The sequence below is a fragment of the Alligator sinensis genome, unplaced genomic scaffold (genome assembly GCF_000455745.1).
Source record: "Alligator sinensis unplaced genomic scaffold, ASM45574v1 scaffold253_1, whole genome shotgun sequence".
In the NCBI taxonomy this organism is placed as follows: Eukaryota; Metazoa; Chordata; order Crocodylia; family Alligatoridae; genus Alligator; species Alligator sinensis.
This window is the reverse complement of record NW_005842147.1, coordinates 1,388,725-1,414,596: the sequence shown is the minus strand read 5'-3', so window position 1 is coordinate 1,414,596 and position 25,872 is coordinate 1,388,725. Positions and strand designations below refer to the sequence as shown.

Genomic DNA, 25,872 nt, shown 5'->3' with positions numbered 1-25,872 from the left:
GTGTTATGGAGAGAAAAAAGGGAGGTGGGGCTTGAGAGAAAGGAACTGGATAGTAGACAGGAGCATGGCGGAAGCATGGGAATATAGGGAGGCATTTATTGGAAAAGGAAGGCAAATAAAAGTAAGGGATGTGGGGGAGAGAAGAAAGATAAACATGGGAGTTTTTGGCAGGGAATAATTTGGGGTACTGGGTGGGGAGAACACAGGATTTGAGGGGGGCAGGGCACAGCACTGGCTGTAGTATAGGGCTCATGGAAGGAAATGGAAGAGTTAGAAAAAAGGAGGAACTGGAGGGAGGGAAACCAGAATGAAGAGTTTGGTGGCAGTGTGTGAGGCCGGGCGGGAAGAGGGACCACTGGAAATCCATGCAGAGGATGGAGGCAGCCGTCTTGGGGGAGAGCTAGGGATTCACGGCGTTACTGGAGAGACCAGAAGGAACTTCTTCCTGGGGGTTGTCTCTTGCCCCCTCTTGAAATGACACCATTGCTTTCCGCTCCCCCTCGAAACCAAAGGCTGCCATCCACCACCACAAGGGCTAATGCTTCCCTCCTGCCCACCCCCGTCAACCCATTGCCTTTTGCCTGGCACCAGTCCCTCCTGGCAGGGGAGGAGGAGGGGGCAACCGGGCTGGGAGCCCCAGGCAGGGCTTGGCCCCCCGCCTCCAGCAGCAGCAGCAGCAGCAGCACCCCGCACCAGCAGACACAAAGAGGCAGAGTGCGTGGAGCCAGAGCCGCGGCGGCGGCCGGAGCCTGGGCGGAGGAGAGGGCTGGAGCCCTGGGGGGGCTCTTACCTGCCTCGAGGTTGAAGGAGATCCTGGCCTCGGCTAGGTACGGGGTGTCACTCTTGGACCTGACTCTCCTGATGGGTCTCCGGTCTATCTCCTCCTCGGAAGATGCCGCCATTAATGTGGGGACAGTGAGCAGGGTCGCCCGGCGAGCTGAGGAGGGAGAAAGGAGGCAGAGGAGAGGGGTGGGAGAGAGGAGGAGGAGGAGGGGAGAGGAAGAGGCGCAGAGGAGGGGGAGGGGGGGAAGCAGAGGAAGGGGAAAGAGAGGGAAAGGGAGAAAGAAACAGAGGGAGGGAGGGAGAGGGAGAGGAGAAGACGGAGAGAAAACCCGATCAGGATCTCTGGACCGGAGCACCGCTGCCCCGCGCCCCCCTGCAGCTGCGACCGCCCCGGCGCGAGGGACCGGGTCCCGCCGCCGCTCCCCGGCCCCGCTCGCACCTGCGGGCACCTCGGAGCCCGCACCGGCCTCCAGGCTGCTGGGGAAAGGTTGCTGCACCGAGACAGGACTGCCTCAGACCGGCTGGAAACACCCCGCCGGGGGCACGGGGCTGAGTCGGGCAGAACGAGCCCCAGCCCTACTTAGGGGCCTGGGCTGCCTTAGGCAAGTTAGGCCTGGGATTGAGGTGCCAAAGTCTGGTCCTCAACATTGTTGGCCTGTCTCTATAAAAAACAAATGCCCCTAAGTGTATTTTAGAGAAGAAAAAGGGACTGTCAGTTACACCACAAATTGAGGACAAGGACATGTGGGTGTCATTGTCACCTTTACTGTAGGTAACCCGGGTGACCTTAAATCGAGATTTGTGATTCGATTCTTAAGGCGTGAAAAGAGAAAAATACCTCCGCCCTTCTCCCCTTTGGCTTAACTACTGAAATAGTAAACTCCTCATGGCACTGCTTGGCTCTTGTCTAGTGTCCACTGCCCAGCGCATGTTGAGTCTCCAACCTCAGGTGGGATGGGATCGCTTTGCTGGTGTAATGCAAGCAATGTTAAACCCTGATTTCACGTAGTACATATTATGTTCTAGCATAATTCGTGGAAGAGACAGTGAGAGACACAAAAGTTAAGGGGATGCCATAAAGTTAAAGAAGGTATACATGTGATGATTATAAAGTTAAGGGGATACAACAAATTTAAAGAAGGTATACACGTGATTATTATAAAGTTAAGGGAATGCCACAAAGTTAAAGAAAGTATGCACACTATTATTATAAAATGCATACCAGTTATTCAAGTTCAACTGATTTCATTTCTCTTTTCAGATAAATTTGTTGATCCACTTATAGGCAACAAATTGTTCAGTTTTTCTGATTTGTTGGTTTTATCGTTGTCAACCACATTAGATGTCAGGGTTGAAGTACCTGTATGCAGCCCTAACAACTTCAGCAGGGGTACATTATTTTAGAACGGTTCCGTTATTCACTTGTGCAAACTCAAATCATTCTTGTCGGTTATATTTCATGCCAACTGACGTTACGAATCTGCTGAGGTCAGAGCTTTCTTTAGTGCTTACAAAAGTATTAGATCAGGCTGTGATCTCATCAAATATCGCTTGCTAAATAGGAGCAATCTTGGGTAGTACTTGAACCAGAGCCCTCAGAAGAAAACCATGCTGACACAGTTTGCAATGCTGGTGATTAAGTGGCACTATTATCCCTGCTGAATGTCTACTGAATCACTGTCCCATTAGTAGTGGACAATGCAGGACCCCCTTGTGCATATTCATGCATTATAAATTGGTCTTTAATTATATGATCATATATTCTTTTACTATAGGATCCCTACTTCATTCAATGTATAGGACAGGTCAGGGTTGTGTAGGAAGGAGGCTTTTGTCTGTAGATCTCCTGCTTCAGATGTAGCAAAAATTGAAAAGTATGTCCATGTTACATGAAGAGAAGAAATGGACTTATGATTCAAGACAGTTGAACAATGCCTGGAGAATCAGAGTCTACCCCTGCTTCTGCTACAGAAGTCCAATGTAATTCTATTCCTGTTGTTTAAATCATATTTTTCACAGTGGTCTCTAACTGTGGTACCTGACCTCAGTAGGCGAGTTCTGATTTGTAGAAATCCTAAGCATTCACATTTGCAAGCAAAGTTAATAGTAGCTGTGCTTTCATCTTATAAGATGCTATGTGCTGAAAAAATCTTGCAAAAATAAGATCCTATATTTCTGTCACAGTTTGAGAAATTCAAAATGAAGGGATATTTGGTATATTTATATCTCTGTCTCAGTTCCCCATCAGTGAAATGGACATAATAATACCCTTTTATTCAGTGGGGCTGTTCTGCAAATACATTCATTAATGTTTGTGAAGCACTTATATGCTATAGTGAAGTGTCACAGACAATCCCATGAGGAAATTAATAATTTTTTCTTCAGAACTGAGTTTAAACAATGTTCAGTATACAAGGCCCGAGGCCATGTGCTGAACAAGGGAAAAACAAAATATTGAATAGCACTTGTTAAATGAGCACCATTCATCCTGAGAACTGAATGAGGCAGTGTTCCTGTAGAAAGACAGTAGATGGTCATGTAGTTAGACTGTATTATGATGCATGTGTAAAAGGCAACAAATGAATGGTGCACATGCAACTTTAATTCTGGCATTGCTTAACTTTTAAATGCTTGACTGTACAACCCTAATCATGTTGTGTTGCCACAGGCTTTTTCATTGTTGTTGTGTGTGTAGAATATATTTTCATTCACATTTCTAAATTACTCAATTATTATAATCATAGGTGTTTATCCAGTGCTCTGGATACCCATCCCCTCACTTAAAACTCATAGAGGATTCCCATAAGTGTGTCCACCTCCACCCACTCCTTCCCTAACAGCTTAGGGAACAGAGCACATGCTAAGAAATTTAAAAAGGCTCTGGCAGACTGTCAAAGGAATGAGCTCTGCTCACAGAATGCCCAACCAGTAGATTGCTCTTCTGAAGGGATGTCCACCTTGAGAAGTCTGTACTTCTTAGGGGACCTAGAGTGAAGCACACATCTTGTCTTGTTTAGTTAGATTCTAAATACTATGATATCTCATGCCATGTGTTTGGATAGCATGTAACACAATCAGGCCCTGAACTTAGAGCCTTTATGCATCACCAAATATATTCCATGGGAAGATGGAGAGTCTGATTGAGAGAAATTTTAGGCATTTTTTTGCAGTCCTGTAGCCAAGATTCTTTCCTTAAATTACTAGTGTTCCATTTTTATTTAACACCCCTTATCGTTCCACAGATTTATTATGGTCTAAGTATAACATGTAAATCCACTCTTACAGACCATTTAGAAATTGTATTTAATAGGGCTTAGAGCTATCTCTCAGGAAACAAAATATTAAAGAAAGTCTCAGGTTAGACGTTGCAGGGATCTGAGCCTGAAACCTTGATTTCAGGGGAAATGGAGGACACTCAACATGTTGTAGAATCTAGCTTTTTGTTAACTGACTGCCTGATGGTGCCATCCTTATGGAGCTGAAAATGAATGTTTGCTTCAGCTAACATACTGAGAGTTGGAGGGAAGTAGAAACTCATGTCCAAATTTGAGTTTGTGTTTATTGTAAACAAAGAATAGTTTATTTTCTACTGAGTTGTTTGGAATTCAATTTTTATCTTGTTGGTCTAAATAGCGGTCTCTGGCATGTGTTCATTTTGACTTCTGCTGCGTGAATACTGCAAAAATGTTCCCTAAAATATCATTCAAATATTTAAATGATTTGCTTCCACCATGTTTGCAGCTTCTTTGATTACATTTTTGCAATTCAGTTTCCTGATAGGAATTTTCATGGAAACAATCAGTTTTAAGTCATTATTGGAGACAACTCATAGAGAACAAATTTTCAGTTAAGAAATTTTGCTCTACAAGCTTAAGACATGCTCTCATTCAGTCGATGGATTACAAAAATATATTGGACTTCCTTCTGCTACCCATAATAATATTGAATATTTACTTATTTCATAAATGTACCTGCACTTACTCCATTACCCACTGAAACTGATAGAACTACTTATAGATTAAAGGACCAATGTGATCAGTGTATCCAAACAAAGCTAACCAACTGATACATGAACTTCCAAAATTTCCCAAAAGTTCATGCATTCAAAGACAATTTTAAAAAGATGGCTTGTCAAGAAAATCAGAAAACAGTAGGAAAAGTTCAGACTTTGGATAAAGGAGTGACATCCCTATGCATCCCTACAGGTCTCCTGAATAGAGATTTTTGTGGGGATTTTGGAAGATTCATACATCAGTGGCTAGCTTTGTTTGGACATAAATATACAGCCTTGCCATAAAGAGGCACATATTCTATTATAAGTGCCTCTTTATGGCAGGGCTGTATTTGTCCCCAAGTCTAAACTCCATGCACTCATTTTAACAGGCTGCCGCAACACGCAGGGTGCAACAACACAATGAGATTTAATGCACGATAGCCTATTTTACTGTGCAATAGAGTGTCACAGTAAAAACTGTACTAATACACTAATGCACAGTAAAATTAAGCTATTGTACATTATGCATCATTAAAAAAATATGCGCTTTCGCTACTGCGCATTAGGGCAGCAAAAGTAGCATTAATGAACATGTAGACACATCCTTAGTGTTTTCACAAAATACATTTCTTTTCTAAGGAAATAACAATAATATTCATTCCTTCATTTTTTTGATTCCGTTTGACAAGGTATATAGCAAAATTCACAGATTCATTGTAATCTCACAGGCTACGCCATGAGCACTTCTGTTATGGTCTCAAACTTGTGACCTCTAGGATGTCAGCCATGTACCTTAGTGCTCACACCACCCTTACTAAAAGGAAAAAGCAATGCCCATAGGAAAAAATTTTTTTTAAAAAGAATTGCATTTGTCTGAGTAAGTGTGTCTCTATGTTCAGGATATGTGTACTTATTAAATTACATAGAAGCCTTCATCCACAATCTCAAACCACTTTACATATAAAGATGTAGGGAGGAGCATATAAAAAACAATACTGCACATTCACAGGCACTTGAAAGATTACATTCAGTATGTTAAATTAGAGGTGGAACTGGTTGTTTTTTTCTCCCAAAAACTATTTGAATCCATTAAACAATGTCTTAAAATAACTATAGTTTTTTAAAAAAATGTTGCTGACATTGTAATTTGTCATTTTTTATAATACACACAGTACATTTTATTTTTATTTTAGATTTATTAGAAATATTATTTATTTTGTTTACTGCATACTAAGTTTTTGATCAAATATTTCAATACTCACTTCAACAAATTTTAGAAAAATCTTTTTAAAAATTCACAAAAAACATGTAAAAATCTATATAAGCCCCCCCAAATTCAAATAACTTTGAATATTCATGAAATCAGTTATCCATTTTTTGTTCAGCTAAAATTACATTATCTATTTTTAAATATTGCCACTTTGAATTTTGGCTTGATGAAATCATCTGAGGAATTATAACTCACATACCAATGCATCTTCTACCAAAAAGGCTTTGCTTGGGTTTTTGTTTTGGGTTTTTTGTTTTTTCTTTTTATTATAATCTTTTTTGAAAGTACAAATATACTAACATATTAACTTGAGACATATAGTTTTAACTGTATTTAAGTGACAGGGATGTGTTCCTAACATATTATTGAAAGAAACTCCAAAGATATGGAAATGGCCATAGAAAAATGTTTTGTCTTATAAAGTCTTAAAGAATTTTTTGAGAAAACTCACTACTCGGTGCAAATATTGAGCAAATTATTCTCTGGAGAACATGTATCAAATTTATTTTAATGTGATAATGCTAGTGCTGAGTTGGACTCTTTTTTTGCTACTTCTTATTTTCATTAGGAAAGAACAGGGGGTAATTAATAGATTATATTTTACTGGCTTTATCTCCTCTTTCAATCACCTCACCATCCTATATAAGGAGTTCAAACGGGTAATATGGAGCATCCCCAGAAATTTGGGGTAAATCAAAGGACTTCTAGAAAGAAGTTCAGCAACATTTTGAGGTGCCTAGAACATGAGGTTGAATCTATGCTATGCAAATAAAGTACATTTTGATTATTCTTATATGAATACATTCAAGGGATAGATTCAGTTGGGCAGTGACTGAAGAGTGGAATCAGGCTGATTGATTTATTGCCTTTTCACTTTAATTTCTTTTAAAATTCAGATCACAGAGAACAGCATGTGAAGGAGTAGGACTGAAATCAGGTGAGGCTAACAGAGGAACAAAGAGCAAAAGCATGTATGTGAGGATTGGAAAGGGGCATAATTTGTCATTTGTGAGCAATGGTTTACGTATTGGCGATTCCTGAATAAACACCTGCAGAGAAAAGCATGCATATGGATTTCTGCCTTGCTTTATGCCCCAAGAATGAGACTTCTGAAAGCTTCACCAGTATATTAAAACATTGTGCAATGTTTTGAAGCAAAATATGAAAATGTATATTTTCAAAATAGAGGCCTGAACTCTGCATATGACCTGTATGTAAAAGTGTGTCCACTGTAGTGTACACAATTGTTATAGCTGTGCTCATAATTCAAGGAAAAGGCATGCACAGGGGCTGTCCTACTAGCATCTTTGCACACAGCTGTTGAGAGCATGTTTGTTCCTCTGTCATATGAAAATCTGGCCCTTAGAGAAGTGATTATGCCAAAGGAAAAAGGAACTCTGGATAATAAAAGAGTAGCAGATAAAGGGTGGGTTACTTTAATCATAGGAAATAAAGGAAGAGGGGTCATCACTCTGGAGAGTCAGCAAATTATGCAGAAATTCTTAAGGAATGTGGGAATCACGCAACAGATACAATGGGTGTAGTCAAAATGTTCAAAAATGGCTTCTATTTATAACTGGCACCTGTCAATCAGAGATATTGAGCATGGAGTAGCTTTTTAAAACTTGGCCTTTTTGTTTAGAGGGCACATCTACACATGCACATTTACTGTACAGTAATTTAAGTTACTGCACAGTAACTATGGTGACTTATGTTGACTCGGGCATAAATTTGATACCCGCATTATGCAGGAATCAAATTCATGCCTGATTAGTTACTGCACAGTAATGCACGTGTAGATGCCTTACTGGGACTACTAACTTTAGTCTCAAGTCAGTCTACGCACAGCGTTACAGTACTTTAATGGCGCATGTATAGACAGTAGCTTAAGAACTGCTTAATGCACAGTAATGTACTGTGAAAGAAGTTACTGCACAGTTCACTGACGGTTTACACGCAAGGGTACTCAAAGAGCTGACAGGCATCATAGCTCAGTCCCTGGCACAAATCTTTGAGAACTCCTGGCACTCTGGTGAAGTGCCCGATGATTGGAAGAAGGCCAATGTGGTGCCTATCTTCAAAAAAGGGAGGAAAATGGATCTGGCAAACTACAGACCCATCAGCCTGACCTCTATCCTGGGGAAAGTCTTGGAAAAGATTACCAAAGGGGGCATACTATACAGGCTAGCTGACAGCAATATCCAGAGGGATAGGCAGCACAGGTTTGTTGCAGGTAGGTCTTGCTTGACCAATCTCATCTCCTTTTGCAACCAGGTGACCTATCACTTGGACAAGCGGGAAGAGATTGATGTCATATATCTTGACTTTAAAAAAGCCTTCGATCTGGTATCCCATGATCACCTCTTGGCAAAACTGGGTAACTGTGGCCTCGACCTCACCATGATCCACTGGCTGGGGAATTGGCTCCATGATCAGACCCAGAGGGTGGTGGTTGACGGAAGTCAATCGTTGTGGTGTGCTGTGACCAATGAGATCCCTCAAAGCTCTGTCCTAGGTCCTTTACTTTTTAACATCTTCATCAATGATGTAGACATTGGTGTCAGAAGCAGGCTGGCCAAGTTCGCCGACGACACCAAACTCTGGGGTAAAGCATCCACACCTGAGGACAGAAGGGTGATCCAGGCAGATCTTGACAGGCTCATGAAATGGGTGGACGAGAACCTGATGGTGTTTAACACTGAAAAATGCAAGGTTCTCCACCTTGGGAGGAAAAACCTGCATCATGCTTATAGGCTCGGCAGTGCTACGCTGATTAGCACTAGAAATGAAAGGGACTTGAGGGTCATGATTAACCACAAGATGAACACAAGCCTTCAATGTGATGCTGTGGCTAGTAAAGCGACCAAAATGCTGGCTTGCATCCATAGATGTTTCTCAAGTAAATCCCGGGATGTCATTCTCCCATTGTACTCAGCCTTGGTGAGGCTGCAGCTGGAGTAATGTGTCTAGTTTTGGGCTCCACAATTCAAAAAGGATGTGGAGAAGCTTGAGAGAGTGCAGAGGAGAGCCATGTGCATGATCAGAGATCAGGAAAACAGACCTTATGATGAGAGGTTGAGAGCCATGGGACTCTTCAGCCTGGAAAAGCGCAGGCTCAGGGGTGATCTGGTGGCCACCTATAAGTTTATTAGGGGTGTTCACCTCGATCTGGGGGAACATCTGTTCACCAGAGCACCCCAGGGGATGACAAGATCGAATGGTCACAAACTCCTCCGCGACCGTTTCAGGCTAGACATAAGGAAGAATTTCTTTACTGTCCAAGCCCCCAAGGTTTGGAATAGACTGCCGCTGGAGGTGGTTCAAGCATCCACTTTGAATGCCTTTAAGACACTTTTGGATGTTTATCTTGCTGGGATCCTGTGATCCCTGCTGACTCCCTGCTCCTGGGCAGGGGGCTGGACTCGATGATCCTCCGGGGTCCCTTCCAGCGCGAATGTCTATGAAATGAATGTCTATGAAATGCACATGCAAACATGCCCAGATACTCTTAATTGGATGCATGAGGTGCTGAGCTTTTTTAACTCTTAGCATAGGTAAGTAGGGATTAGAATAAATGAATGGAGAAGAGGGTTGAAGTGTAAACTCTGCTGTTCATCAAAAACAAGTTTTATTCCATTTGTGAGAATAGTGCATATATTTATTGAGCAGTACTTCTGAAAACTGTATGGACTCAAGCTGCCAAATATAATAGACTTTTTTTTAAGACTCTAAGCCCTAAATAATGAAGACTGTACAAGAGATGACAAAATGGAAGGGGAAAAGTGTAAAAAAGGACCAAGCAATGATTAAGTTAGATCGCTCATTTCTTGGATTTAAAGGTGAGGAAATAGAATATATCAGGAATAAGCATTTGGTATTCATTTCCTACTGAGAAACACCAACCTGATAAAGTTAATGAAGATTAAAAAGTGTAAACAATAATATAATCATGATGAAGGATTTATTGATCGATTCAACATTTTGGTGGGCATGCTTTAAAAAAAGAAGGAATCAGCAACCGAATAATTCTTGATTGAGGTTTGGTAAAGCTGCAAAAGCGAGTTTTGGTAAAACAGTGAATATAATCTGAGAGAGAAAAGCAGAGAGGAAATGGCAGCAGCGAACAGAAGCAAGTCTCTAGAACTTGATTAGCACTGTATACAGTGAAATAAATGAGCAAAGTGAAACAAATTTCAGATTAAAAAATTGTGGAGATGAAGTGGAGGCAAATGGGGAAGGGTGGATTTAGGAAATAAACACTGAAACTGGAAGTACTGTATCTCATTAAGCAAACCTGGAAAACTGATTTAGAAAAAAGAGCTTCCTGGAATCTTCTGTGCTAGAATCCTTTGTTGTTCTGTAATCTTTTATTCAAAGTTCTCTGTTTGTCCTCACATGATAATCTTGTTCATCTCCATTTATGTATGACTCTTTATAATAACTAAACAGATTGAAGACCCATTTGATTTCCCTTTTCCCAAAACAGAAGCTAGGGCATAGCTAATATAAAATGGATCTATTTATAATACAGAAGCATAGATTAAAGTGAGATTCGAGGGAGTTATGTGCATCATTATTTAAATATGCACACTGCATCCTGCCAAATGGAGTGGCAACCACTTTGGAAACACTTTTAACATATATTAACATCCTGAAAGTACTATATTAATCAAGTTAATTAATCTTATGCACTATGCCACCTGCTGGTGTCAGAGGAGATGAAATTAGAAGTATAAAAAAAAAAGCACACTATAAAATTAGAAAGGATTTGGGATCAGCTCCAGTGAAGGACTTAGGGACCTGAAAGTTAAGCATTATAATACCTAATGTTTAGGAGCCTGGTCTGCAGACTGGCATCCAAACCCCTGAATTATGCTTGATATGCGGTGGAGGGAAGAGTTAGGCACCTCAGGGTAGAATCCAAAATGGAAACATAATGCAGATGTCTAGGGCTAGCCAATAGGGATATACTAAGAATAAGGGTGAATCAAAGCTGACTCTCTCAGGGACTTCATTCATGGCTGCAGGAAGATGCCTCTGTTTCTTCAAAATTCAGAGCCCTCAGCCTTCCCCTGAAATTAGGAGCCTTCCTTTCCAAGAACTGGGCAGGAGTTGCTCTTTTCTGTTCCTAGAGATTAGCGCATTTACCCAAGAAAAGAGAGATGCAGGTTTAATTCTACCTTCTGTCTCAGAACACAAAGTCACACCTTCCACTGTCCAGGAGTGTGCTTTAATGGCTAAGCTATAGACTAGGCTGACTGAGGGCAGTCTCTAACCCTCTCTTTGTAGCCATGCCAGTGAGCAGAAAAGAATTCAAGATTCATTAGACAGAAAAAGAGCACAAGAGGAAGAACTGCCTGGTATGTTGAGCTCTTACCCAATAGAAAGGAGACCTGCATTCCCATCCCTACTCCCAGGATTGCCTATGTATTTTACATGAAACAGTCATTGGAAAAAATATTGGATATGTGATAGTCTGGTGGTTAGAGTATTATTCTTGCAAGTGGGCACCGAGTTTGAATCCCCTCAGACCAAGGATGGACCTGAACCTGGGGCTCCCACATCTTGGAAAAGTCCTCCACCCATTAGATTGTTTTATGATGTATGACCGTCTCTTAACCCCAAAGCCTTATAAAAGGAAGCAGCAGCTGCCACCACATTTTTCAGTGTGCAGCACATGCAGTCACACCTAGGCATCTAACTTTTGCCTAGGTCCCACTTAGGTCCCTGAATCCAGCTCTTTGCATCTTGGAATTTGGTGCTCATTATACATTTTCAGAGATGATCAGAATGAATCAGAATCTGTAACAATTGGACTTAAAACTATATTTAAAATATATTCAAGTTCAAGAGTTGTTTAATGGATGTAGTGCACCATATTGTAAAGACAGTGGCCATTTGCAAACTCAAAATCCAGACCCATGTTCATATTTCAAATGGGTTCAAAGTTCAAGGTATTGGATGCAGGTGGTTACATCCCCTTCTTTACTCCTACCATTTTGCAAACCAGTCACAAATTAGATGGAATTGCATGATCCTCTTCCAGCTCCCAGCATATGGACAAAGAAGAGAGCCAGTCTGAGTATACAAGGCAACTTTTGGCTTGCATTTGGGGGCCTCAGCCAACTGGCATAAGTCAAAGCAAATTCTATGCTGCTCTAAATTATGTCAAGCCCGGGGGTAAAACAGAACTGGTATGTATATCAGTGAGGTACAATGGGCTTCTTTGCTGCTCCATCAGCCTCACAAATTTGGGGTACATCTAACAATATGGAGTAAGGCTTGTCTGGTTCCCTCCCCTCATCTTGAATTTTATAGCTATAGTTTGGAATGTATTTCAACTGATCATGAGTGTGAAAACATCAGAAAGTGCACTTTTGATTGATTTAGATGATCAAAGTAATAAAAAGAAGACTTCTGATCTTGCAGGAAGACTATACGGTTCACAAGCCCAGATTCTACTAGTTGTGTAGCTCAGGCAGTCACTTAGGGAAGTGGCAGAAAAATATTAGAATCGTGCCAGCAACATGAAGGCAGCTGGAAGTCATTGTTGACCCCATGTGTACAGCTGCCGGAGGTTCCCAGCTGTGTTGTTACACTTCTGGATTTGACAGACTCTGTAAACATGGCATACAATAATGTCACAACTGTAATAATTAAGGCAAATAATAAACCAGACGTAATTTAATTCAGTGCTATCAGTGAATTTAATAGTAGAATTTGTAAATTTTTCTTGACTTGACCTCAGTATAATGTCGATTTTAACTCTCACATGTAACCCAATAGTACCATCTGAAACAAAGTTTTAACATCAAGTTCTTCCACACAACTATTCTAGGTAGAGATGCTTATGATGCCTATTGTTAACACTGTCTAACGTATTCTACTCCAAGACCCTGTGCCCAGCTGCTTGTAAGTGTCAGACTTTAATTGTTGAGCTAAAATGTTCATGTGAACTGTTTGATTTGGCCCAAATATTTTGAGAAAGTTTCAAATAAAAAATCTCAGTGGGCACATGCTCAGTATAGGTTTGGTAAAGGCAAGCCACTAAATTCTCTGAAGATTCTGTCTGCACTGGGCGTACTCCATCATTTCACAGTTCCTATTGCCAGTCAAGGCTATTCATCCATTTTTCCCTTCAACTGTCCCTCCTATGACCAAAGGCTGGTAGGCTCCAGAACTGAGAGCAGATAAACTGTGTCTCTTGTCTTCTCAGTGACCTCTTTACTGGTACTCACTGAGAAAGAGAAGAAAGCAGCCTAACAAATAAGAAGAGGTGAAGTGAAGGGAGTGAGACACATGAACCATGGGGATGAAGTCTAATGAGCACATGAATGGCAGGTAGCGAGGACAGGAGCAGGAGAGGAGTATGGTGAAAAGCAGAGGTAAAGTAGAAGCAGGAAGGAGTATAAGGGCAAGAACAGAAAAGAAAATATGATGGTATGATGGGAGGGGAAGAGTAAAAGATAAATTGACATAAAATGGGGCACATGGTTTATTGCTACTATAACACATTTCTGACAGAATCTAGGATTGAACTCAGGATTACAAAACATCAGTTTATTTAGTGGAACTCCTGGGCAAAGCTTGCATCTCAACCCCCTTTAGTGGCTAGTTCAGATGCAGGTACTCCATTAGCTCAAGTGGTAGAGGCCTGTGTAACAGATCTAAAGGTCAAATCCCCACTGATCATCCAAGTGGCAATCAGAATATTTCTGTGATGGAATTTCTGGGGGTTTTTTTCAATTTACTTTTATTTTTTTTTAAACCTTAGGAAGTTACATTAAAAATCTGATATTAAAAGAAGGTTAGCATTTCAAAAGTTAGCACCCAGTGGTTAGAAACTGGCAAAATTAAGGTGCAGATTTCTTAATTTCAGTTTCTCTTTCTTTGGAATCAAAAAAGGATGCCTGTTTTGAAAATGGCAGTATAATATTTATTATTATTGGGGTTATTTCTATAACAATGCTCGAGTGTTTCTGGCACTTTAGAGATAAAGAAAAATAAAACAGGTGTAGGCCTGAAAGGCTTACAACCTACTGGTCTTATGCTAATAGGAAGTTGTACAGTGAAGTGATTCAGAGCTTTGCTCTAAAAGTTGTACTAGTGAGAGCACTAGATATAACACAGTGCTCTAAATTCTGGTTCTGATAGCCAGTGGAGAGCTGAAAAAGGAAAGGGGAGAGGTAGGTACCTCTCATGCATAATCAGTGAGTGAAGAGGCATATCATTTATGATTCCAGGAAAGCTGAGGAAACCACACTCAGCAGTAGCACTAGATAAACCTCCTGTACAGACTCACTTCAGTCCTGTTGTACCCACTTCTATAATACCTATTGTGCCAAGCAGTGCGTCTTTGGATAGCCTAAGGTCTGCTTTGCTGCCACTGCTCAAGCTCGGTAACTCTCCTTTATGCTCAGAAACAGCAAAGCACCTAAATTATTTCCTCTTGTGTGGCTGTTCTGGAGAAAGGGCTTTCTCACCCTTCCACCTTGACTTCTACAGCTCACCTTCAAAAGGAACCAGAATTTGGTTCTGTGGGTATTTTGTATTTTTTTTTTTCTGATTTCCTATCTTAACCATTATTACCTTGAGCTCCTTGACTGTAAAACAGTCTATGAGCAGACTCAACGTCCAGAAAGTAGTCCATCTTGGAGAAGTTTTTTGTTGCCAATACTTCTTTTCTCTCAAAGTGATGTAATCAGTCAAATTCCTGCAAGGAAAAAGGGACAAACAGATGAATAGACATCAATTTGTTTGAGTGAAAAAAAATTGTATGTACTATTTACTTTGGCTTATCATAGTGGATTTGGGGCAAAACATTTTCAAATGGTCATTCTTAAAATTTTTAAATGCCAGCTATTTATTTCAAATTATAGGATTTTTCCTACCCATTTCCCCACTTGAAAGACACATAAAGTAAATGGAACCAAAGCATACACAAGATTCCTGCCACCATGGCTGTGATCCCATCCACAGTCTTCATCATTTGCATAATGGACTCATTTCACCCACTTGCTATATCTTATCTTAAGCTCAAGTTGTAAAAACTTTGGGAAAGGGTCTTTCTTATAATATATACCTGTATAGTGCCTAGAACAACACTGGTTCTGACCTAGCTGGGGCCATTAGGAAGGAACTAATGTAAATAAAATGCTGGTTATAGCATTTATGTTAGAATACTGAAATGTTTCTTCAAATGAGGAAGTAATAGATTTCACTCAGCAGGTATATTATTCCATGTGAAGAAAAATACTCTTTTTTTTTTTTTACATTCTATTGCCTCTATATTAATAATGGAAGAAGTAGCAGGACATCACACCATCAGCTTTTAAAATATTTGATAAGGGATATTATTAACACAGCACTGAATATTCTTACCACCAATTCTTCATCAAGCTTTTCGTAACAGCATTCTCTTGAATCCACACATCATGTAGACTGAGTAACCATGACATAGAGTTGCTTGTACGATACATATTGACAGGTTAATTATCATGAACCTTTGCCAACTTTCCTGTTCCTTTCTGTATTTTCTTCTACTTCACATAACTCTATTGTACATTTACTGTCCAGAATTTCCAGATAACACAGATAGTGGCATTTCCCCCTCTGTTACAGCATGCATGTAGAGATGTACACACAACTATAAATATCACTAATAAGCTTGCTATGTTACAAAAATAAATCTCCATAGTCCTTCCACTTTCAGAACATTTCTTTTTGATGTGTGTGAAAGAATGAATCACATTTCAAACAATACCACCAGTTAAGGAGGCAGAAGCAGTAAAATCAGAGTTCCAAAGTAAAAAATCTCTTTGCTTGGATCAATTCACAGGAAATCATTTAAATGTACAAGCTTATACGAATAACAGAACTTTTTAAATTCCTTACTCTATTCCTTCATCGTAGCACTCTGAATAACAAATTATACTTACTGCAAAATATCAAGAGCTGCCTGCCAGTGGTAAAAGCTCCAGTAGTTTCAGGGAGGGCTTCTTTGATCTTACTAAATGTCCCCAGTGTAAGCAAACAATTTTGATTGTTTGATTGGAACTCTGATGAATAATGCATAACGTCAACTGGACTTCCTTTATCTGATAAAAATGGCCAGGAGATGTTGTTACTTAGCAACAGAAGGTGACACTATCATCATCTCCTCTACTCCCCCTCACCCTCCACACTGAAGGATTAAGCCATTGGTTTTAACATGATAAAACTTTCCAAAGAAAAAAAATATCTACCTCAAGTTCCTTTATTAGTTTATTTTTCATTCAAACTTGCTCACTCTCCCTTTCATAAGCTCATAAAACCTCAAGTGGGTTGTAATGATTAACAGAACCATTTTGTTTTACATAATAATTTACTTTCACTAACTTGAACTAGTCACCAGAAGACCAATGAGACTAGTATGTATTTCCCTGTGCACATAATACCAATAATAATGTCATGAGATGGTTCAGTGATTGCTCCTGTGCCTACCTGATGCTGTTTGCTGGGCAAGGTTGTTTTTAATACAGTATAGAAAGGCAATGCAAAATTCACTCCAGTGATGCCACAGCATACACAGATTATCCCGGAGCTTTTTGTACATTTTGTAATTGATTCACTGCTGAACATGTCCTAAAATCTAACATTCTCTAGGAGGCATAATGTTTCTAAAAAGGATACAACATTGTACAAAATATATGATACAGCTTTTTCAGCAGATGTACATTTGTTAAGAGCAAAGGCACTGCATAAAAGAATCTTTAAAAAAAATAAAAGCTTATATAAGAGATAGGTACTTACCAATATCACTGACCTCTTTCCATTCTACAGGGGTGAAATAAGCAATGCAACCAAGTCTGTGAGCCAGAATGAACAGCTTCTAATTTTCACTTCAACCTCAAAATCAAGAGTACTGAGTAGAGAAAGGTGACGGATCTGCTGTTTTATATTATGATGAAATGCAACCTCTTAGCACAGATCTGAGTAGAACTGCTTTTTATATTACATTAGCCTGCTAATTGGAGGAAATTGAAAGGCTTTGTTTTACTGTCTTTTATCTGTTCTCTGTGCTACCCCCTCAATTTAATTTGCATTTAAAATTATTCTTATGTCTCCACTGCTCTTCAAGGTGTGGAGCATTTTCTAATCACGACGAATGTTCAGTGTGGTTTTGTGCAATGCCACTTTTATTCTGAGCCAGAAAACATGGTGAGTAATTATAATTGCTTGTTATTTTCTAGAATGAAATACTGAGTGGTTGTCTGATGCAGTTTCTGAATTTTCCTCCATTTAGCAATCCACTGCAACAAAACTGTCAGGTCAAAACTCCAATAAAAACAACAAATCTAACAGCACTGTTTCATGGTTCTCTTAAGTTTAATATCCAGATCTATGTACAATGGAAACAGAATATTTCTCTACTTAGGTCTTTCCAGTAACATCATGTTTCTTCTATTTTTTTAAACAGACTTGTGTATTTGACAGACATGTTGTACACCACTTCTTTTTTTTTTTTTTTTTTTTTGCAGAATTTCAGGTTACAAAGTTTAATATCCCTCAAGATAATCAAAGTTTGGGGCTATAATGATCCCAGAACATGAGTGGGAAACTTAACCAATGCAGGGAAGTCTTGGGAACCTTTTGTTAACTTCTGATTTTGGAGAGAGAAAAAGATAACATGTTCATCCTTTTCCCTTCCTGCTTTTTTGGAGAGTCAAGTCAACTCTCTCCATATTCACAGATAACCTGTTGGAGACAGCAGGTATAATTAAGCTCTGAAGCTCACTACAAGATAATACCAATACTTAGACCTTGGAAGTCAGAAATGGATTTGGCATTTACTTGGCTAAAAAGAAATTTCAATTATATCAAAAAGCATAACTTTCTAGATAGGGCATAAACCCTCATTCTACAGGGTGTAGCTACAAGGCATAAGCTAATTTTTACAGATGGGAGTTAAAAACTAACGTTCCTGATGAGCAGGCTGTTCTGTGCATTTCTACTCCATGGTTTCTCGCATTTTTCTCTGATTAGTATTTGTTACTAATCAGTGCTAGAGACAAGTGCTTCAACTATGTAGATTGTTGTTTGGAACCAGTATGGAAATTTCTATATTTCACATATGCAGTATGATTCTAAATCTTGGGGAAACATTATTTCTATTCCTTCTAAAGAAGGATATTTTGTGGCTCTTTATATCACCCTTTATCCCTCCTTGTTACCATTATCACTAGCTGCATTGTAATAATCCACACTGGGTGCGCCTACATGAGATGCTACATCACCGTAACAACCTGCTATGGTGATGTAGTGTCAGCGGGCACAAACCGTGATGCCACAGCTATGTCACCGTAGTGACACACTTCCTCACTATAGCGTGTTGCTACAGTGACATAGCAGCTAAAAATAACTGTATGCCACTGACACAGCATAGTAATGGCTGTTATTGCCCCATCCTAAAGTACTAAATGATGGGGCAGTAACAATGGCACCGTAAGGGCACGTGTAGATACACCCATTGATTGACAAAAGAAGTATGGTCACTCAGCTCCTCATCACTTTTCATGCTGACCAGTATGTGAGCACCTAACTCCCTCCTGATAGCTTAGTTCCTCTTAGAAGCTAACTTTAAATTGCAATGCAGCAAGTTCTGACACTTAGAAAAAGAATTGTTTGATTTCCAAGTGGGTAGCAATGAAGAAGGTAATAGTACCTGTCTATCCTGAATCTAGATTATTCACTCTGGGGGAATCCTCAGCTGCCTAGTTATACGCTGGTGTAGTGCTTATATAGAGTAGACTCATAATTTATGTTGAAAGGTGGTAGGCTGATTTCAGAGAGCATTTCAGTGACAGAATGAGAGAACCCAGAAATAGTGGAGGAAGCCATTATATAAACTTCTCCATGCAGTTCAACCAGCACACCTGAATGCACTATTATTAATCTTAAAAAATCTACTGTTTCATGTTTGATTTCCCAGCCCCCTGCCCCCTGGAAAAAAAACAAAATGAAAATAATTGAACACTTGGCATTTACAAAGAAAGAGTAGCCTTATGGTTTTCTAGCAGGCAACAGTTTTTTCTCTACTCTGAACTCTCTCTTGAGAACATAACGGTGACTGTAATGACTCAGAGGCTGAAAAAATTCTGCTGCTGACAAACACTAATATTAACCTAAAAGAAAGTGGGAGAGAGAATGTAATGTGTGACTGAAAAAAATGTAGGCAAGGTGATTATTACAGAGAGTTGTTTCCTGAGGGATACATTCAGAATAAAGGGAAAATATAAAAGTTTAAGCCACTAAGCTGTGAAGAATAGCTTTTTTATCATAATTATTAACCTTGTGCTTAGATGGATTAAAAAGAAAGGACAATTAACAAACAGCAATGGGAATACGTTCTCTGTTTCTGAATCTCTCACACAAGGGAGCAATAAATAAAAGACATAATAAAATATATAGATGTATTCAAGCAGTAGTGTCTTCCAGCACTTTACAAAGATATAAAGCGTTAGAGTCCAAATTTGCAGAAATGTCCCGAAATTTTTGGTCACTCCAAGGGTCCAGACTGAGACAATCATGTTTTGAAGTGCCTATCTAAAAAAAAACAACACCCCAATTGTGTAGACACTTTTGAAATCTCGCCTAAAAACTCAATGCCCAATAGACATTGAACTGAAGAAGATCTGGGTTTCAATCCTGGTCTCACTGAAGACATTAGGATGTTTGCCAGAGATCTCAGCAGGGACAAGATTTCAGCCTTATAATTTAGTCTGGAATGAAGGAGCTCAGGATTTCTAATGCAGAATGGAAAGGAACAAAAAAAGAGAAAATCCAAGGCTCCCATGGAAAGTGACAGTTTTAAAATACAGTAATGAAGCATGGAGGGCACAGAGGCTGGATGCTTTAGAATAAGAGGTTGCTATGATGAATGGCAACCTCATAGACTTATTTTCAGAAGTTGAGGTGTAATAGATGTCTTTTGTGATAAAGCCAAGGGTGGAGGGAATCTTGGAGAGTTCATATGGTGCACACACTGTTAAACAAAATCTTTGTTGCCTTATGCGGGTGGAACTCCTCCTGAAATCAACTGGCTCATCACCATAGTCAACATCATCATCATCATCATTACAGGGCCATCCTCCTGTGGTCTAGCATCAAATGACTGTCATTGAGAGCTACAGACTGCAGCTGAAACCCTTGATCCATTTCTTCTTCCTCCCACAAACCCTCTGCAGCTCATTTCCTATGAAGCACTAGATCAAAAATTCAGAGGGATCCAAAGGAAAGGGCAGCCTGAGACAGTATTACAAATCCACAGATCTCCATCTCCAGAGGTCATTCTCTTCCAATTACAAGGGCAGACAGAATGATGGGAAGAATAAATAATAGTCAGAAGAAATAATATGCTTTATTCATGGCTTTAAGTTAGCACTCGTCTGTTTACCAAGACAATTACTGATTATTATATCAATAGCTCTTTGTAATGGAGCCAAAAATAAGCAAAATAGAAATGTATATCACCATATAATATATATAAGGTAGCATATAATATATACTATCTAGATGGAAATATATTATATGATAATTAAATAAAGGTGTTCTCAATTAATAATAAATATATACATATAGATAATATTGTTATAAGTGTATTTATATTTTATATTTATAATTTATATTTTACTTCATATATAAATGGAGCACAGGGTACCTGATGAATGGTGGATGCTGTCTTCTAATGTCATTTGAGTGGTTACCTGTAAGATCATACCTAAATTTTGCCTCAGTTCCGTGTTGTAAGCAGGCTAGACCATTATGAAATAACTGATTACATGTGATACAATATAGAAATTGCAATCTGGTTAGAACAAAATAAAGGACTTATTACAGTCTGGCTTTAAGCAAAAAAAAAAAGGCATAGCTACAGCGTATTAGTGAAGATACAGAGAGAGTACTGTCATCAAAATTTACAGATTACACTAAAAAATTACCTGTTACAGTGTAGAGGAAATAAATGTTGCATTTGAATTCTAACAACTTACAGAATTTACATCAAATCAATCTTCTTTTATATGTTACATCCCATCTGTACTGTGGCACACTCCAAAAATTCGTATCAGTTTCCACAGGATTTTCAAATATGTTCATCACTGGCTTTTATGGTTGACTTCAGCAGAAACAGTTTTAAATCAAGACTGGGTGCATCTACACGTGAAAAGGTTCTGGGGTGGATTTACTCTAGAGTAGTAGCGGGGACTGGGAACAATCAGCTCCCAGCCCCCACTTCTCAATCATGGAGCACGGGCTGGGAGCTCTCTGCTGCCAGGGCAGGGGACGTTGTCTCCACTTTGGCTCTGGTGGCAGAGCCTGCCCTGGCAGCAGGCATTTCCCAGGGGAAGGGAGAAATCTCCCATCCTCTGCTGCCCAGGAGCAAATTTACTCCCGGTTGGCTGTCTAGATGTGCCATACGGCACAGTAATTACTCCCAAGTCAATGTACTACTTGTACATTCCCGTGTGCATATTCTCATAATTTACTTATGGGTTTATACCCAAATTTGGATACAAAAATTATAAGTTATTTTGAATAAACGTATTAATGGGCTAAAGTTTCCTCTTTTTTTTTTAAATAAATTGGAAGTATTTCTCAAATGTATAAAATGTGCCCAACTTCTCTGTTGCTTCTCCAACAGCTCGACTCAATGTTCATATGGGAATTCAACAATGCTTCTAATTTGTGTCTCTATAAAATAGTAGTTATACAACATGACCTTATCTCTGTATAGCTTTGAGTGCTTCATTAAGGATTAGATCATGTGCAATTCATGTGTGAAGGATTGTGCATATAAGCACATTATAAAAAACAATAAGCAAAATATAGAGCCAAGAGAATGTACTCCTTCATTAATGACAGTGATAATGTACAGTAGGGCTGTGCGAAACAGCATCGTTTTGTTTCGAATTTGGATTTGTATGTGGGATGACAGCAGTCTGCTGCTGCTGGCTGCAGCTAGCATCAGCACCTGGGGCTCCAGATGGCAGCGGCAGCCTGCGGAAACCCCGCATACAGATTGGGGGCCTGCACCCCCCCTGAAGACCTGGGGAAGTGATCAGAGAGCTGAGGAATAGAACCGGGAGCTAGATGACAATATCAGCAGTCTTTCCCCCCTAGACCTCTTCCCTCTCCTTAGTTTCTGTTTAGCTGCAAGCAATCAGGGCTTCAAAACTTGAAACGTTTCAAAACTTTCAAAATGTTTTGAATGCCCTTGTTTCATTTTGAAGCTATTTCAAAGCCTTTTATTTCATTTCAATTTCTCCGTTTCGAGCTCAAAACGTGTCAAATCAGCTTCAAAACAAAACACTTGTCAAAATTTCGCACAGCCCTACCGTACAGGTATCAAGTTACTTCTGCCTCGTAGTAGAAGTATGGCCTGAGAGGGGAACACATATTATAGGTTAGTGCTTCATTAGCAAGTTGAAGATTACAGTTGCTCATGTATCACCTGAGAAAGACCCATTTTCTGTCTGCCACTTGCTCATTCTGGATCTTATAGAGGCTCAGAGGAGCAGGCATAATGTTCAGTCTGGCTCATGCGTTCACAAATTTCTAGCTGCACTGAAGCAAAACTGCTCAGTGAACTGAGCAAGGACTTCCAGGATCAAGGCATAATTGAAGTTTCATTGTGGAAAATCAAATTTTGATCCTCTTCCCCAGTTTTCATAACTTAATAATAGCCTGGTCTTTGAGACAGTATACCTGAATGGAAGTTGCTCTCAGAGAATGCTGTCAGTATGTCAAACAATATTTTAAGAGAGAGCTTCTCCATTTAAGTCAGAGGAACAATACATTCATTCTACACCTTAAGTTAACAAAGTTGTTAGAGCTATAAAAAAAACCCTATTATTGATGTGTATTCCTGTAAAATTTGAAATAATAAAATGTGCATGTTGATTCTGAAATGGTATTTGACAGGACAAATATTCACAATCTATAGTTAGCATTGTCTAAATTATTTTCAATGTTTGCCATGACTTCAGGTTACCAAGAGCTAATAATCCTAAATCCCATGTGTTGATTAATTTTGGGAAAAGAGTTGTCCTCACAAACGTTGTTAGCTTAAGACTTTTTTTTTGTTTTGTTTTAATTGTTTTTTTGCTATTTTTTGGTTAGCTTCCTAGGACTTGATTCACAGCCTATCACATGCAATAAAAAGACTCCTATTGGTTTCAATGAGTTTGGATTAGACCCCAACAGTACAGGTTTGGACATACTAGGCTTTTACACTGGTATACTGGAGGAGTGGACACACAATGAGGTCTTACACCAGTGCAACTTATTTGAATTCAGTGTGGAATTATTTTGGGAAAAATAAGGGATAAAACTACATCAATTTGTTGCATGTTCATAGCCATCTTGGGTGCAGACAGAAGTGCAGATCACTGCTGTAACAGAAAATGCTTTGCAGGAAGCATTCTGAGTTACAACAATCTCCCAGACCAAACAGAAGTTCACTGCTGTTTCCAGGGGGGAGGGAAATCTAGCTGCTGGCTGCAGCCTGCAGTCAGTTTCCCCTAGCAACAGCCCCTCCTCTCTCCCAACCTGTCCCTGCTTTCAGAATGAGAGGCGGGGAAAGGGAGCAGAGGGAGTTTATTTAGGGGTTTCCCAGTTGGCACTGGAGTGTGGGGTGTGTGAATTGAAGCTCCCCCCCTGCCCACTTTGGGGGGGCTCCAACATACCTGATCAACCCCCTCCAGCAGGGGCTGAAAAATCCCCAGACTGAATTACCTCCACTCCCTTTCCTCCTTCCTATTTTGAAAACAGCTCAAAGGCTGGGAGGTAGCAGAGACAGAAGTTACAGAAAATACTCTGTTTTGAAATGTCTTCATCTGACTCCTTATGCACTGAGGGATCAGATTTTCACCCAATCAGCCATTTTTCATGCTGTCTGCAGCCATGCGTTTATGTTTGGTCAAGGCTTCCTGTGGCCAGATCAAATGAAAATTTTCACTTCTCTGTGTGTCCCCTGGGCCACTAGGCAAATAGGCTATAACCTGGTCTCCATCGCATATAGAAGTACTACAATAGCACTTAAGGCAAGCAGTTACTCTGAAATAGATGGTCATTATCTACTCCAGATTGCAGTGCAGTCTACACCGATATATATCAGTATACACTGGAAGAGACCTCATGAGGTCATCTAGTCCAATCACTGCTCAAGGAAGAAACATTCCTGTCTCATTCCATTTGAGACAATTTTTTGTCTAACCTGCCCTTACAAACTTCCAAGAATGGAGGTTATATCCAACCTAAATGTCCCTTATTGCAACTAATGCCAACACTTTTTGTCCTGTCCCAAATAATTGGCTACCATCCTCTTCATAATAATCTTTTTTGTATTTCAGGGTGGTTTCAAATCTTCCCTCAGACTAAATATTCACAGTTTTTCCAACTTTGCTCATCTCCTGTGTTTTCTAGACCTCCACAAAGCAGACCCCATTTATTTGGTGCTATTCACAACTTGTAATGTAGTAACTAACAAGCACTATGCTTTTTAATTAGCAAAATTGCTAAGAGGCCCCACATGTGGCACATACCATACAAATCCTCCAAGGGACAGGATGCTGGCAAACAGTACAGCTGGCTTCCATTGTTATGGTTGACATGAATGATGCTTCTAACATCTGATTGCCCTAGGCCTGAAAGGCATGTTGTGGTATGTCACTTGTACCTCTGGGCTTCTGAAGCAATCATGTAGAAGATCATGGGGATGGCCATAAAACAGAGGCTTGCTTTACATCAATTTCTGAAATTTACACTAACTATGTATATAACTCACACTGCCCTGATACAGCAGGTCCATCCAGTCCTGTTCTATATAGAATGAGTGCAAGGGTCATGGTAGGAAAAAAACTTTATCATTGGTTATCATTGGTTACTAACACTGCTGGTTTTAACATTGCCGAAGAGGGGTAGGGAAATGAGCGGCTGACATCGTAGATAAGGTAGGGAAATGTGAAGTCCAAATCAGCTGTGGCATTACAAGCCCTCAAGCTGCAAAGCTGAATGTTTTGTAGTGGTCAGTGTCTCTAAAGAAAGGTGAGGATGACACCTGCTCTGTTAACCACCCCTGCCACCCCGCTACATCTAGAGAAATACCACTTTAATTCTTTCCTCCTTTTTCATTTAAAAAGTCTTCAAGAGCAATAATAAAAACTCTGAACAATGTTTTCTTTTTAACACATCAAGCATCAGAAAAGCTGTCATTTCAGACCAACTTCTGCCCATCCCTATGGCAACTAATGGAAGCATTTAATACTATATATACAAAATGTAATTTGCTCCCCCGCCATCCCTAGTTATACATTTCTTTTTATGCTAAAATTGCTCCATGCCGCCTACAATGTTGTGAAAATGCCTGAAGTGATATGCATCAGAGGTCCAACGTCACCAAAACGATAGATCAAATGACCAATTAGAAATGAAATATTGATCCTGAAAAAACAATGGAAGAAATTAACAAAGACCAAAAACACAAATGCATAATGCATCATAATTGTAATTTTAGAAGTCTCAACATTAAAACTAATGTTGCTGCTGAAAAAAAGGCAATCAAATACTAAAGATCAAGTCAGTAGAAACAGCAGTATTTAAAATCTGTTGAAGTAGCAATCAGATCAATTGTGTCCTGGCACATAAGGAACTAAAAAGTTTTAAAAGTTATCATTCATTTAAAAGCTATATGGTACTTTTTCTGCATTCTCTTGAAATCTTTCCTGTCAGCCTACTACAAAATAGCATCAGAAGTTACTATAGGTCACTGATACTCAAGGCTTAAATA

General features: G+C 39.6%; 1 protein-coding gene across 8 annotated transcripts in view; it reads right to left on the bottom strand.

Annotated features, from left to right (window-relative positions):
* PHACTR1 (phosphatase and actin regulator 1) overlaps positions 1-16,941 on the bottom strand; it is a 471,624-nt gene extending 454,683 nt beyond the window's left edge. For 3 of the 8 annotated variants that reach the window (XM_025206233.1, XM_025206238.1, XM_025206237.1), the window contains exons 1-4: positions 15,986-16,089; positions 14,637-14,760; positions 13,286-13,366; positions 791-937 (exon numbers count right to left, since the gene is read on the bottom strand). In XM_025206233.1, the coding sequence (XP_025062018.1) occupies positions 791-937; positions 13,286-13,366; positions 14,637-14,697 (289 nt within the window). In that variant the 5' untranslated portion in view covers positions 14,698-14,760; positions 15,986-16,089. Of the gene's footprint in view, positions 1-790; positions 938-1,222; positions 1,289-13,285; positions 13,367-14,636; positions 14,761-15,985; positions 16,090-16,838 lie in introns of those variants that run through there. The other 5 variants (XM_025206234.1, XM_025206235.1, XM_025206236.1 and 2 more) reach the window with 5 other exon arrangements.
* Between the last annotated feature and the right edge of the window lie 8,931 nt (positions 16,942-25,872).